The sequence below is a fragment of the Salmo salar genome, unplaced genomic scaffold (genome assembly GCF_965601325.2).
Source record: "Salmo salar unplaced genomic scaffold, fSalSal1 ptg000206l, whole genome shotgun sequence".
In the NCBI taxonomy this organism is placed as follows: Eukaryota; Metazoa; Chordata; class Actinopteri; order Salmoniformes; family Salmonidae; genus Salmo; species Salmo salar.
In genome coordinates this window covers 792,951-807,500 of record NW_027675329.1, presented here as the reverse complement: position 1 = coordinate 807,500, position 14,550 = coordinate 792,951, and the positions used below count along the sequence as shown (strand labels likewise).

The 14,550-nt window shown below is 41.2% G+C and overlaps 1 protein-coding gene across 3 annotated transcripts; it reads right to left on the bottom strand.

The window, feature by feature from the left end:
* Positions 1-5,051: 5,051 nt before the first annotated feature.
* On the bottom strand, positions 5,052-14,290 carry LOC123735857 (NLR family CARD domain-containing protein 3-like). 3 transcript variants are annotated; one of them, XM_082971159.1, is made up of 7 exons: positions 14,220-14,290; positions 11,987-12,130; positions 11,167-11,283; positions 9,041-9,160; positions 7,588-7,823; positions 5,589-7,422; positions 5,052-5,257 (listed from the first exon to the last, which is right to left on the bottom strand). In XM_082971159.1, exons 2-7 carry the CDS (start codon positions 12,112-12,114, stop codon positions 5,068-5,070), a joined length of 2,625 nt encoding a protein of 874 aa, XP_082827285.1. In that variant the 5' UTR covers positions 12,115-12,130; positions 14,220-14,290; the 3' UTR covers positions 5,052-5,067. The 3 variants fall into 3 exon arrangements, with proteins under 3 accessions (XP_082827285.1, XP_082827287.1, XP_082827286.1); XM_082971160.1 differs by lacking the exon at positions 5,052-5,257 and having other exon boundaries at positions 5,585-7,422; XM_082971161.1 differs by lacking the exons at positions 9,041-9,160; positions 11,167-11,283; positions 11,987-12,130; positions 14,220-14,290 and adding an exon at positions 8,147-8,240 and having other exon boundaries at positions 5,053-5,257.
* Positions 14,291-14,550: the final 260 nt, after the last annotated feature.

The window sequence follows — 14,550 nt, the reverse complement described above, 5'->3', positions numbered from 1 at the left end:
CCTCCTCCTGTGGTCCTTTACAATAAACACCTGCTGAGCCCTGCGCTTGAAACCAGCTCTCTGTCTCCCATCGTGTTCATTACAGATGGTGACTGGAGTCATTTTATTTACAAGTGAGTAGATAACATGTTTCTAAACACTACTAAAAGCATCCTGATGATGCCATGATTAAGAAAAATCATGAATGAATCATGAATAATAGTGAGAAAGTTACAGAAGCTACAACAAAACATGCTAACCTCTCACCATTACCAATAACAGAGGCTACAACAAAACATGCTAACCTCTCACCATTACCAATAACAGAGGCTACAACAAAACATGCTAACCTCTCACCATTACCAATAACAGAGGCTACAACACAACATGCTAACCTCTCACCATTACCAATAACAGAGACTACAACAAAACATGCTAACCTCTCACCATTACCAATAACAGAGGCTAAAACAAAACATGCTAACCTCTCACCATTACCAATAACAGAGACTACAACAAAACATGCTAACCTCTCACCATTACCAATAACAGAGGCTACAACAAAACATGCTAACCTCTCACCATTACCAATAACAGAGGCTACAACAAAACATGCTAACTCCTCACCATTACCAATAACAGAGGCTACAACAAAACATGCTAACCTCTCACCATTACCAATAACAGAGACTACAACAAAACATGCTAACCTCTCACCATTACCAATAACAGAGGCTACAACAAAACATGCTAACCTCTCACCATTACCAATAACAGAGAGGCTACAACAAAACATGCTAACCTCTCACCATTACCAATAACAGAGGCTACAACAAAACAAGCTAACCTCTCACCATTACCAATAACAGAGGATACAACAAAACATGCTAACCTCTCACCATTACCAATAACAGAGGCTACAACAAAACATGCTAACCTCTCACCATTACCAATAACAGAGGCTACAACAAAACATGCTAACCTCTCACCATTACCAATAACAGAGGCTACAACAAAACATGCTAACCTCTCACCATTACCAATAACAGAGGCTACAACAAAACATGCTAACCTCTCACCATTACCAATAACAGAGGATACAACAAAACATGCTAACCTCTCACCATTACCAATGTATTTATTTATAAGCACCTCACATTGTGGTTACTCACTACATGGTAGATATTCCCTCAGCGAAGTATGGCAGTTCCATGCAGGTTTCCTCACCAAGTCCAAGGCAGCACAGCTACCCATGCAGACAGTACTCCTTAGTAACCGATATCCCCATGGCAACACCAACTCGTTAAGCTTCCCAAGCAATTATCTCCCGGTGTCACACGATGCTAGGCTAACCTCTAGCTGGCTAATACCTCCACGACGAGACGGTAGCTTCAGTCTTTACTAAGTTTTAACTAAATTATAACAACTCTTTTATTAAATAAAACATGTATTTCCCTTCATGTCTTAGTAGCTATGGGTTTTGTTGTAGTTCTGTCGTCTTCTTTTATAATTTTTCTTCACCAACCGTCCTGAGGTAAAACGTCCATCCTTTCATCAACGTCTTTTTCCCTCCCGTTAACCAGGTCAACTCCCATTGGCCACAACTTAACAAGCGACCTTATTGGTCAAAACCTAAACTTCAAAGTAAAACAAACTATTCACTTATACATTAAATAAATATTTCTTCAAAAAGCATAATGCATTAACAACATTACAGTTTAGGAGCAATTCAATCATCTTTTAAATATAATACCAATTAATTATAACAAATAAACTCAATACTTGGTTCAAACAAGGATATTACACAAACATACAGTCAATAATACAGTAGAAAAATAAGTCTATATACAATGTGAGCAAATGAAGTGAAATAAGGGAGGTAAAGGCAAAAAAAGGCCATGGTGGCAAAGTAAATACAATATAGCAAGTAAAACACTGGAATGGTAGATATGCAGTGGAAGAAAGTGCAAAGTAGAAATAATGGGGAGAAAAGGAGCTAAATAAATAAATACAGTAGGGGAAGAAGTAGTTGGGATAAATTATAGATGGGCTATGTACAGGTGCAGTAATCTGTGAGCTGCTCTGACAGCTGGTGCTTAAAGCTAGTGAGGGAGATAAGTGTTTCCAGTTTTAGAGATTTTTGTAGTTCGTTCCAGTCATTGGCAGCAGAGAACTGGAAGAAGAGGCGGCCGAAGGAGGAATTGGCTTTGTGGGTGACCAGAGAGATATACCTGCTGGAGCGCGTGCTACAGGTGGGTGCTTCTATGGTGACCAGTGAGCGGAGATAAGGGGGGACTTTACCTAGCAGGGTCTTGTAGATGACCTGGAGCCAGTGGGTTTAGCGACGAGTATGAAGCGAGGGCCAGACAACGAGAGCGTACAGGTCGCAGTGGTGGGTAGTACAGTGGGGGAAAAAAGTATTTGATCCCCTGGTGATTTTGTACGTTTGCCCACTGACAAAGAAATGATCAGTCTATAATTGTAATGGTAGGTTTATTTGAACAGTGAGAGACAGAATAACAGCAAAAAAATCAAGAAAAATGCATGTCAAAAATGTTATACAATTATTTGCATTTTAATGAGGGAAATGAGTATTTGAGCCCTCTGCAAAACATGACTTAGTACTTGGTGGCAAAACCCTTTCTTGTATTTGGCCACCAGGTTTGCACACATCTCAGGAGGGATTTTGTCCCACTCCTCTTTGCAGATCTTCTCCAAGTCATTAAGGTTTCAAGGCTGACGTTTGGCAACTTGAACCTTCATCTCCCTCCACAGATTTTCTATGGGATTAAGGTCTGGAGACTGGCTAGGCCACTCCAGGACTTTAATGTACTTCTTCTTGAGCCACTCCTTTGTTGCCTTGGCCGTGTGTTTTGGGTCATTGTCATGCTGGAATACCCATCCACAACCCATTTTCAATGCCCTGGCTGAGGGAAGGAGGTTCTCACCCAAGATTTGACGGTACATGGCCCCGTCCATCGTCCCTTTGATGCAGTGAAGTTGTCCTGTCCCCTTAGCAGAAAAACACCCCCAAAGCATAATGTTTCCACCTCCATGTTTGACGGTGGAGATGGTGTTCTTGGGGTCATAGGCAGCAATCCTCCTCCTCCAAACACGGCGAGTTGAGTTGATGTCAAAGAGCTCCATTTTGGTCTCATCTGACCACAACATTTTCACCCAGTTGTCCTCTGAATCATTGAGATGTTCATTGGCAAACTTCAGACGGGCATGTATATGTGCTTTCTTGAGCAGGGGGACCTTGCGGGCGCTGCAGGATTTCAGTCCTTCACGGCGTAGTGTGTTACCAATTGTTTTCTTGGTGACTATTGTCCCAGCTGCCTTGAAATCATTGACAAGATCGTCCCGTGGAGTTCTGGGCTGATTCCTCACCGTTCTCATGATCATTTCAACTCCACGAGGTGAGATCTTGCATGGAGCCCCATGCCGAGGGATATTGACAGTTCTTTTGTGTTTCTTCCATTTGCGAATAATCGCACCAAATGTTGTCACCTTCTCACCAAGCTGCTTGGCGATGGTCGTGTAGCCCATTCCAGCCTTGTGTAGGTCTACAATCTTGTCCCTGACATCCTTGGAGAGCTCTTTGGTCTTGGCCATGGTGGAGAGTTTGGAATCTGATTGATTGATTGCTTCTGTGGACAGGTGTCTTTTTTTACAGGTAACAAGTTGCGGTTAGGAGCACTCACTTTAAGAGTGTGCTCCTAATCTCAGCTCGTTACCTGTATAAAAGACACCTGGGAGCCAGAAATCTTTCTGATTGAGAGGGGGTCAAATACTTACTTCCCTCATTAAAATGCAAATCAATTTATAACATTTCTGACATGAGTTTTTCTGGATGTTTTTGTTGTTATTCTGTCTCTCACTGTTCAAATAAACCATTAAAATTATAGACTGATCCTTTCTTTGTCAGTGGGCAAACGTACAAAATCAGCAGGGGATCAAATACTTTTTTCCCCCACTGTATATGGGGCTTTGGTGACAAAACGGATGGCACTGTGATAGACTGCATCCAATTTATTGAGTAGGGTATTGGAGGCTATTTTGTAAATGACATCGCCGAAGTCGAGTATCGGTAGGATGGTCAGTTTTATAAGGGTATGTTTGGCAGCATGAGTGAAGGATGCTATGTTGCGAAATAGGAAGCCAATTCTAGATTTAACTTTGGATTGGAGATGCTTAATGTGAGTCTGGAAGGAGAGCTTACAGTCTAACCAGACACCCAGGTATTTGTAGTTGTCCACATATTCTAAGTCAGAACCGTCCAGAGTAGTGATGCTGGACAGGCGGGCAGGTGCAGGCAGCTATCGGTTAAAGAGAATGCATTTAGTTTTACTTGTATTTAAGAGCAGTTGGAGGCCACGGAAGGAGAGCTGTATGGCATTGAAGCTCGTCTGGAGGTTAGTTAACACAGTGTCCAAAGAAGGGCCAGAAGTATACAGAATAACACCAATAACAGAGGGGGTCTGATATTTGTGCCTCTGTAAATTTCTCATTTATCATTATTCACGATTCATTCCTGATTATTCATAATCATGGTAGCATCCACATGAATGTAGAAGTGTTCAGAAACATCTTCTATTCTTACTGACAATACAAGTGAAGTGACTCCAAAATGACAGGACATTATTCACCAATCAGTTTCTATTAGGAAAAACATCATCCAAAACACAACCAAGACAAACTGCAAATGAATTCAACAAGTTTGTAGAATCACAAGCTTGATGTAATCACTGCAGGCATGGAACATGGGACTAAATACTAAACTTATGACAACTTTAATACAATATAAGTGAATTTGTCCGAATATGTACAACTTTTTCAAATGGGAGAACTAAATACATAAAGTGCTTTCCTTTCTTAATAACAGTAACACAGCTATGTATGAAAATACCCTCAAATAAAAGGTGACATTCTGTACTGTCACCTGATATGAAACATCTCAAATCCAAAATGCTGGAGCATAGCACCACATTTAAAACTGTAAGCTTCACTGTCCAAACACATATGGTGTGGACTATGTGTCTGGTAAACACATGTGGATCTGGTGAACAGTTATCACTTGTTGACCAACTACAGGAATACTGACCTCAGAGTCTCCAGTTTACAGTGGGGATTCCCCAGTCCAGCAGAGAGCAGCTTCACTCCTGAATCCTTCAGGTCATTGTTACTCAGGTCCAGCTCTCTCAGGTGTGAGGGGTTTGAACTGAGAACTGAGGCCAACACTTCACAGGATGTGTCTGTGAGTTTACAGCCAGCTAGTCTGCAAACACAGAAGAAATACAATGACATACAGGTTGTATTAAAAAGTTATTCTCAGCTTTCCTAGCTTACACCGTTATGGTGCACGAATAATGTAGAGGCTGTGCATTCATGGCTCAATGCTACAACTTTACTGATTAGTTTGTTTTGTAGTTTAAGAGTTTTCAGCTGATAGAAAGTTTAGTCAGCCAATGAAAATACTGTTGTTCCTACATTCAGTAAAGTTTGGTCTGTGGGATAGTCTCATGATTACTTACAGAGCCAGTCAGCCAATGAAAATACTGCTATAACTACAATTTATTTTGGTGTGCGATATTTACAGTGATACTTACAGAGCTTTCCTGCAGCCTCTCACAGCTGGGACCAGTCTCCTACGACCCTCCTCTGATGTCTTGTATTCCTTTGGGTTAAACACATCCAGAACCTCCTCTGATATCTGCAGCATGTAGGCCAGCGCTGAACACTGAGCATGTGTGAGGTTTTTGGATCTCTTTTCTGACCTCAAGTACACTTCGATGAACTTCTGTACTGAATGGTCTTTCATCTCTATCAGACAGTGGAAGAGATTGATGCACCTCTCAGGGGACATGTTCTTCCTCTGCATCACCTTAAGGGATCGGATTGTTTTCTGGACGCTCTCCGGACTGCTTTCTGTCTGTGCCACCAGACCTCGTAGGAGTTTCTGATTGGACTCCAGTGACATGCCATGAAGGAAGCGGACAAAAAGGTCCAGGTGTCCATTCTTACTCTCCAAGGCTTTATCCACGGTACTCTTCAGCAGCTCATGCAAGGTTAGCTCTTCAGACGCACCTCTAGACTTTCTCTTGAGGAAGGGCTTCAGTGCATCCATGTTCCTGGTTGTGTAACAATGGTACATGTAGACAGCTGAGAGAAACTCCTGAATGCTGAGATGAACAAAGCAGTACACCACTCTCTGAAATAACACAGACTCTTCTTTAAAGATTTGTGTGCACACTCCTGAGTACACTGAGGCTTCTTTGACATCAAGGCCACACTCTTTCAGGTCTTCTTCATAGAACATGAGATTACCCTTCTCCAGATTTTCAAACGCCAGCCTCCCCAGCTTCAGAAGAATTTCCTTATCTGACTCCATGAGCTCCTCTTGATCCATCTCATCTCTTCCATGATACTTCTGGTTCTTCAGGCTGGTCTGAATGAGCAGGAAGTGTATGGACATCTCAGTCAGAGTCGTGGGCATCTCTCTCTTCTTGTCTGTACTCAACATGTGTTCAAAGACTATTGCAGAAATCCAACAGAACACCGGCATGTGGCACATGATGTGGAGGCTCCTTGATGTCTTTATGTGTGAGATGATTCTGCTGGCCAGGTCATCATCACTGAATCTCTTCCTGAAGTACTCCTCCTTCTGTGGGTCATTGAACCCTCGTACCTCTGTCACCTGGTCAATACACTTAGGGGGGATCTGATTGGCTGCTGCAGGTCGGGAGGTTATCCATAGGAGAGCAGAGGGAAGCAGATTCCCCTTGATGAGGTTTGTCAGCAGAACATCAACAGATGATGTCTGGGTGACATCAGACACCTTTTCATTGTGCTGGAAATCTAATGGAAGTCTGCTTTCATCCAAACCATCAAAGATGAACATAGCTTTACAGGCAGTGAGTTTCTTTGCATTGCCTATGTCTAGTTCTGTGTGGAAGTCATTTAAAAGCCTGAGAAGACTGTACTGGAGATCTTTGATCAAGTTCAGCTCCCGGAAAGGAAGCACAAATATGATCTCCACATCTTGGTTTGCCTTCCCTTCAGCCCAGTCTAGGATGAACTTCTGCACAGAGACTGTTTTTCCGATGCCAGCGATGCCCTTGGTCAGCACAGTTCTGATGCTTCTCTCTTGGCCAGGTAAGGGTTTAAAGATGTCATTGCAGTGGATTGCTGTGTCATGTGAGGTTGGTGTCCTGGATGCTGTCTCTAGCTGCCACACCTCATGTTCATTGTTAACCCCTTCACTCTCTCCTTCTGTGATGTAGAGCTCTGTGTAAATCCTGTTGAGGGGAGTTTGGTTCCCTGCTGTTTCCATGCCTTCTATCACACATTCATACCTCCTTTTCAGACTGTCTTTATGGTTTACTATAGCTCTCTGCAGACTGTCTTTATGGTTTACTATAGCTCTCTGCAGGCTGTCATCCACTACAAGGGAGGAGTAAAATGGATGTGTATCAGACACAGTCATTGACAGGATGAAATGTGGGCCTCCACAACTACAGTAACTTATATTATCTCATATTATTGTAGTTAACTACATTTAAATCATATTGAGGTATTGACTTAGCACAGGTCTGCAAGTGGTCTTACTGTTTTCAGAGCCTCTTGCATCATTAGGTTCCCTCAGGTGCTGTAGTACAGGAAGTGTTCTGGATCTCTTTCTACACTGAGGACAGTCATAGTCTCCTGAAGGAGCAGGTTTCTCCCAGTATCTGGTGATGCACTGTCTGCAGAACCTGTGTCCACAGGTGATAGAGACTGGATCCCTCAGAACCTGCTGGCACACTGCACACCTGGACTGATCCTCTGGCAGAGTAGACCATCCACTACAGAGATAAAGGAGAGAGAGATACTGATCCTTTAACAGAGTAGACCATCCACTACAGAGATAAAGGAGAGAGAGAGATACTGATCCTCTAACAGAGTAGACCATCCACTACAGAGATAAAGGAGAGATACTGATCCTCTAACAGAGTAGACCATCCACTACAGAGATAAAGGAGAGATACTGATCCTCTAACAGAGTAGACCATCCACTACAGAGATATAAGAGGGTGCAGTAATTACTCTAATAAACTCAGTTACAACAAATTACAAATTACAACAACATATCTATATGACATCTTGAAGATTCTCAAAATGTGGTGACCTTCGGTCAAAGGTGATTGATCTTCCACCACTGGAATTAACAGGATGATGCATGGAGAAGTCACTGTTCATAGACAGACAGACAGCTTGGATCAGTATACTGTGTTCATAGACAGACAGCTGGGAACAGTATACTGTGTTCATAGACAGACAGCTGGGATCAGTATACTGTGTTCATAGACAGACAGACAGCTGGGAACAGTATACTGTGTTCATAGACAGACAGCTGGGAACAGTATACTGTGTTCATAGACAGACAGCTGGGATCAGTATACTGTGTTCATAGACAGACAGCTGGGAACAGTATACTGTGTTCATAGACAGACAGCTGGGAACAGTATACTGTGTTCATAGACAGACAGCTGGGAACAGTATACTGTGTTCATAGACAGACAGCTGGGATCAGTATACTGTGCTGTCTGAGTGTGGTAGTAGCCTCTGGAATGAATAACATGTCCACAACGCCATTACTAGAATTTTGTGCCTGAGACCTACCACAAAACCCCATTCAAAGGTACTTAAATATATTGACTTGCCCATTCACCCTCTGAATGGCACACATACACAATCCATGTCTCAATTGTCTCAAGGCTTAAAAATACTTCTTTAACCCGTCTCCTCCCCTTCATCGACACAGATTGAAGTGGATTTAACAAGTGACGTCAATAAGGGATCATTGCTTTCACCTGGATTCACCTTGTCAATCTACGTCATGGAAAAAGCAGGTGTTCATAATGTTTTGTACACTCACTGTATAAAAGATATATGACATAAACAACAAATGATAAGCAGATGCTTTACAGTATATACTCAGATACACAAAATACATCTGGTTTCAGATCTTGAAGGTTCTCCTCTTCAATAGAAATATCATCAATTCTGACCAGTAACTTACCTGGGGTCAAAGGTCCCTGATCCATTATTAAACTGTATAGGATGATCCATAGAGGAGTCACTCTTCATGGACAGATGACTGGGTACTGGAGAGACTGATCTCAGAGTTTGGTTAGAGAATCTGGAAAACATAATGAATCACCATCAAACTACAATATATATAATATATAAAACCATATTTCAATAGATAAAATACATTACATAAAGCACTAAAATATATGCTGACATAAAGCATTAAAATATGTGCCATTACATTAATTAAACATTGAATTATGTGACATTACATAAATCAACAAACATCAACAAACAAAATAAATGTGAAAACATTAACACCCTCCTAATATTGAGTTGTCACATACAGATACTGATTCACTTCATCTCAGTTCCACTTGAATCCTTCAGAGTCTATTGATGCACATACTTTATAGTATGTCCATATGTACAGTACCAGTCAAACAGTAACACAATAAAACATCAATATGTCTATATATACAGTACCAGTCAAACAGAACACATTAAAACAAACAATAATGAGACTATACGGAGTACCAGTACTGAGTCAATGTGCAGGGGTACCAGGTAGTTGAGGTAATAATGAGACTATAAGGAGTACCAGTACTGAGTCAATGTGCAGGGGTACCAGGTAGTTGAGGTAATAATGAGACTATAAGGAGTACCAGTACTGAGTCAATGTGCAGGGGTACCAGGTAGTTGAGGTAATAATGAGACTATAAGGAGTACCAGTACTGAGTCAATGTGCAGGGGTACCAGGTAGTTGACGTAATAATGAGACTATAAGGAGTACCAGTACTGAGTCAATGTGCAGGGGTACCAGGTAGTTGAGGTAATAATGAGACTATAAGGAGTACCAGTACTGAGTCAATGTGCAGGGGTACCAGGTAGTTGAGGTAATAATGAGACTATAAGGAGTACCAGTACTGAGTCAATGTGCAGGGGTACCAGGTAGTTGAGGTAATAATGAGACTATAAGGAGTACCAGTACTGAGTCAATGTGCAGGGGTACCAGGTAGTTGAGGTAATAATGAGACTATAAGGAGTACCAGTACTGAGTCAATGTGGAGGGGTACCAGGTAGTTGAGCTAATAATGAGACTATAAGGAGTACCAGTACTGAGTCAATGTGCAGGGGTACCAGGTAGTTGAGGTAATAATGAGACTATAAGGAGTACCAGTACTGAGTCAATGTGCAGGGGTACCAGGTAGTTGAGGTAATAATGAGACTATAAGGAGTACCAGTACTGAGTCAATGTGCAGGGGTACCAGGTAGTTGAGGTAATAATGAGACTATAAGGAGTACCAGTACTGAGTCAATGTGCAGGGGTACCAGGTAGTTGAGGTAATAATGAGACTATAAGGAGTACCAGTACTGAGTCAATGTGCAGGGGTACCAGGTAGTTGAGGTAATAATGAGACTATAAGGAGTACCAGTACTGAGTCAATGTGCAGGGGTACCAGGTAGTTGAGGTAATAATGAGACTATAAGGAGTACCAGTACTGAGTCAATGTGCAGGGGTACCAGGTGGTTGAGGTAATAATGAGGCTATAAGGATTACCAGTACTGAGTCAATGTGCAGGGGTACCAGGTAGTTGAGGTAATAATGAGACTATAAGGATTACCAGTACTGAGTCAATGTGCAGGGGTACCAGGTAGTTGAGGTAATAATGAGACTATAAGGAGTACCAGTACTGAGTCAATGTGCAGGGGTACCAGGTAGTTGAGGTAATAATGAGACTATAAGGAGTACCAGTACTGAGTCAATGTGGAGGGGTACCAGGTGGTTGAGGTAATATGTACATGTAGGTAAGAGTAAAAGTGACTAGGCAATCAGGATAGAGATTATATCTCTTCATCCAGGGAGAGTACACACACACACACACACACACACACACACACACACACACACACACACACACACACACACACACACACACACACACAGAGGGAACGTTGTGTTTGTTTAATATTGTTTTAGGACTATGAAAATGGACTAAAGGATTAGCCTATGGATTATGAAAACAACCAAAAGAAATGTGAAAATGGGAGAGGAGAAATGACTAGAGACAGTGTTGTTTAACTCACTGACCATGAACCATGAGTTCTTCTTACCTTTGTTCAGTAGAAAAGTCTCCCTCTCTAAACTCTATAGGTAGACCCATAGACTGGTCACTCTTCATGGACACACAGCTGGGTACAGGGGAGGCTGGTCTCTCCTGCTTGATTGGTCTTCAACACAACAGAGACAAACATTACATCTCTCATCTACTCTGATCTCAGATGGGGAACATAAGAAGAGTTCCAAAACGCAACATATCACTTTACAGAAATGAGCTTTTATTGTTTAAAGAAATTATGTATTAATTATTACATGTCTCACAGACAAGGATTTGTTTCAAATCAATCACTTGATGGTTTCATTTCAGAGAGACAAAAATCATGTTTTTTTATGCAAAATGCTATATATCTCCCTCACTCTCAAATGTGACCGACCGGCTCAATTTGGTAATTAACTAAATAACTACATATATAGTGATTTTGGTTTATGTCAGTTTAATTGTTTGTTATGGTATAAGTGGTTATTTTATGGTTGTAAGTGATACAATTAACTAGTAATTCTCAGTAATTACTACTTTAGTAAGGAATAACACATTTTTTCAGTACTACTGCAGTTGCTAAATAATTCCAATAGATGGGAACATAAGACCACAATGACATTTCAGAATATTAGTTTAGTTTTCTCCCTGGATCCACCACCACTCCCCACGCTTCCTGCAGAACCCCTGCAGTACCTCCGCAGACCCCGGATTGAGAACCCCTGATTTAGCAGATGCTCTTATCCAGAGAGATTTACAGTAAGTGCATTCACCTTAAGATAGCTAATTATTTAGGAAATAAACTAAATCAATTCTTCATAAAATTGTCATCTTACCGCTTAGCTTTGGTGTCATGTCCCCCAGAAAGACGCATTTTAGAGGCAGGGCCCCCCTCCTCTATCTCCCCAGAGAGACTCATTTTAGAGGCAGAGCCCCCCTCCTCTCTCTCCCCAGAGAGACTCATTTTAGAGCACTGACCCCTGTAAACAGAGATCCAGCATGTTGGTTGTGGTTAACACAGTGACAACTAAACAGAGATCCAGCATGTTGGTTGTGGTTAACACAGTGACAACTAAACAGAGATCCAGCATGTTGGTTGTGGTCAACACAGTGACAATTAAACAGAGATCCAGCATGTTGGTTGTGGTTAACACAGTGACAACTAAACAGAGATCCAGCATGTTGGTTGTGGTTAACACAGTGACAACTAAACAGAGATCCAGCATGTTGGTTGTGGTCAACACAGTAACAACTCAACAGAGATCCAGCATGTTGGTTGTGGTTAACACAGTGACAACTAAACAGAGATCCAGCATGTTGGTTGTGGTTAACACAGTGACAACTAAACAGAGATCCAGCATGTTGGTTGTGGTTAACACAGTGACAACTAAACAGAGATCCAACATGTTGGTTGTGGTCAACACAGTGACAACTAAACAGAGATCCAGCATGTTGGTTGTGGTCAACACAGTGACTAATTCTTGAATGTCAATTGTTCTCATTCATTCATTATCTCTTTGAGAAATATATTTTTAACAACTTTCTCTTTTACTTCACTACATTCATAAAGAAAATTATGTACTTTTTACTCCATACATTTTCCCTGACACCCAAAAGTACTTGTTACATGTTGAATGCTTAGCAGGACAGAAAACGGTCCAATTTGAACACTTATCAAGAGAACATCCCTACTGTCTCTGATCTGGAGGACTCACTAAACAGAGAACATCCCTGGTCATCCCTCCTGCCTCTGATCTGGAGGACTCACTAAACAGAGAACATCCCTGGTCATCCCTACTTGCCTCTGATCTGGAGGACTCACTAAACAGAGAACATCCCTGGTCATCCCTACTGTCTCTGATCTGGAGGACTCACTAAACAGAGAACATCCCTGGTCATCCCTACTGCCTCTGATCTGAAGGACTCACTAAACAGAGAACATCCCTGGTCATCCCTGCCTCTGATCTGGAGGACTCACTAAACACAAATGCTTCATTTTTAAATGATGTCTGAGTGTTGGAGTGTGACCCTGGCTATCCGTAAATTAAAATAACAAGAAAATTGTGCCGTCTGGTTTGCTTAATAAAAGGATTTTTAAATTATCACTACTTTACTTTTACTTTTGATGCTTAAGTATATTTTAGCAATTACATTTACTTTTGATACTTAATTATATTTGAAACCAAATACTTTGACTTTTACTGAAGAAGTATTTTACTGGGTGACTTTCACTTTTACTTGAGTCATTTTCTATGAAGGTATCTTTACTTTAACTCCAGTATGAGAATTGAGAACTTTTTCCACCACTGTTCTAACGTTCTAGAGACAAATGAGCCACAGTTTCAACAGACATTTTGTAACTGCGTAGGCTACAAAGTTACTTTCAATTTCATATAAGGAAATAAAGTAACGGTCACTGGGTGAATTTGTTTTGCATTGCCCAGCTCCCCGGGTGTGCAGAGGTTACGCATTTTAGACCATTTCATTGGTCCTTAAAATAAATATCCACTCGCCTGTAGCACCGGGCCATGCAAAACGAACTTCCCACCGTCGCAGGGCACTGAGACACAGAGTTCTAAACCCAGACGCGTTTCTTCAAGACATCTCTCTTACATTATTTTAGATAAACATATCATTTACTCGTAACCAAGTTTAGCTGTGTTTTTTTTCCTCCAAAATGTGAGTTACTGTAGGACGTTAATAATTGTTAACAGGCCTACAAACCCAAAATGTTTTAATTTGAGAATGTTCATTTGTATGCCTCAAATATTAAACTGTCTTAAAATATCTGATGATTAGTTGAATCAGGTGTGTAAGTGCTGGTAAGAACAAAAGGATTGAGAAACCCTGAGATAAACATAAAACCATATAATGTAAAAGCTCCTCCGCCATCTTTACCAGACGTTTTACTGATAACATGTAGACCTACTGATTAGTTTCCACTTTGAAAACTGCTGTCTGTCAGCAACTCAGCTCAAGTAGCAGTTCTACTAACTAGTAATATCTCATTCCTAGTATTCATTATCTTACTCTGTCCAATAGAATAAATTATTGTTCAGAAATACTTACTTTATTTTTCAATAATCTCCATGTAGTGTTTTCTGCTCTGTCGTCTCAAAATGGATCCTGAACAAAAGAACAACTTTACTTTCGGTTTCAATCAGCCGTCTCCCCACCCTGAAAATAAAGTGTTTTATTGGTATCTTCCACTAGATGGCAGTAAATACCTGCTGTAACTACACTTTATAACTATGTGTTCTGTTTCATACAGGCAGTGTCCCAGAGTTGGATTGCTGATCTAGGATCAGGTCCCCCTCTCCATGTAATCTGATTCATTATGATCTAGGATCAGGTCCCCCCTCTCCATTTAATCTGATTCATTATGATCTAGGATCAGGTC

Coding starts and splice junctions, on each gene's coding strand:
- LOC123735857 (XM_082971159.1), bottom strand. CDS start 12,114: ATGAGTCTCTCTGGGGAGAGAGAGGAGGGGGGCTCTGCCTCTAAAATG. Junction 7,824..9,040: donor TCAGGGACCTTTGACCCCAG/GTAAGTTACTGG, acceptor TTATCTCTGTAG/TGGATGGTCTACTCTGCCAG. Junction 7,423..7,587: donor TGCAAGAGGCTCTGAAAACA/GTAAGACCACTT, acceptor CCTCCCTTGTAG/TGGATGACAGCCTGCAGAGA.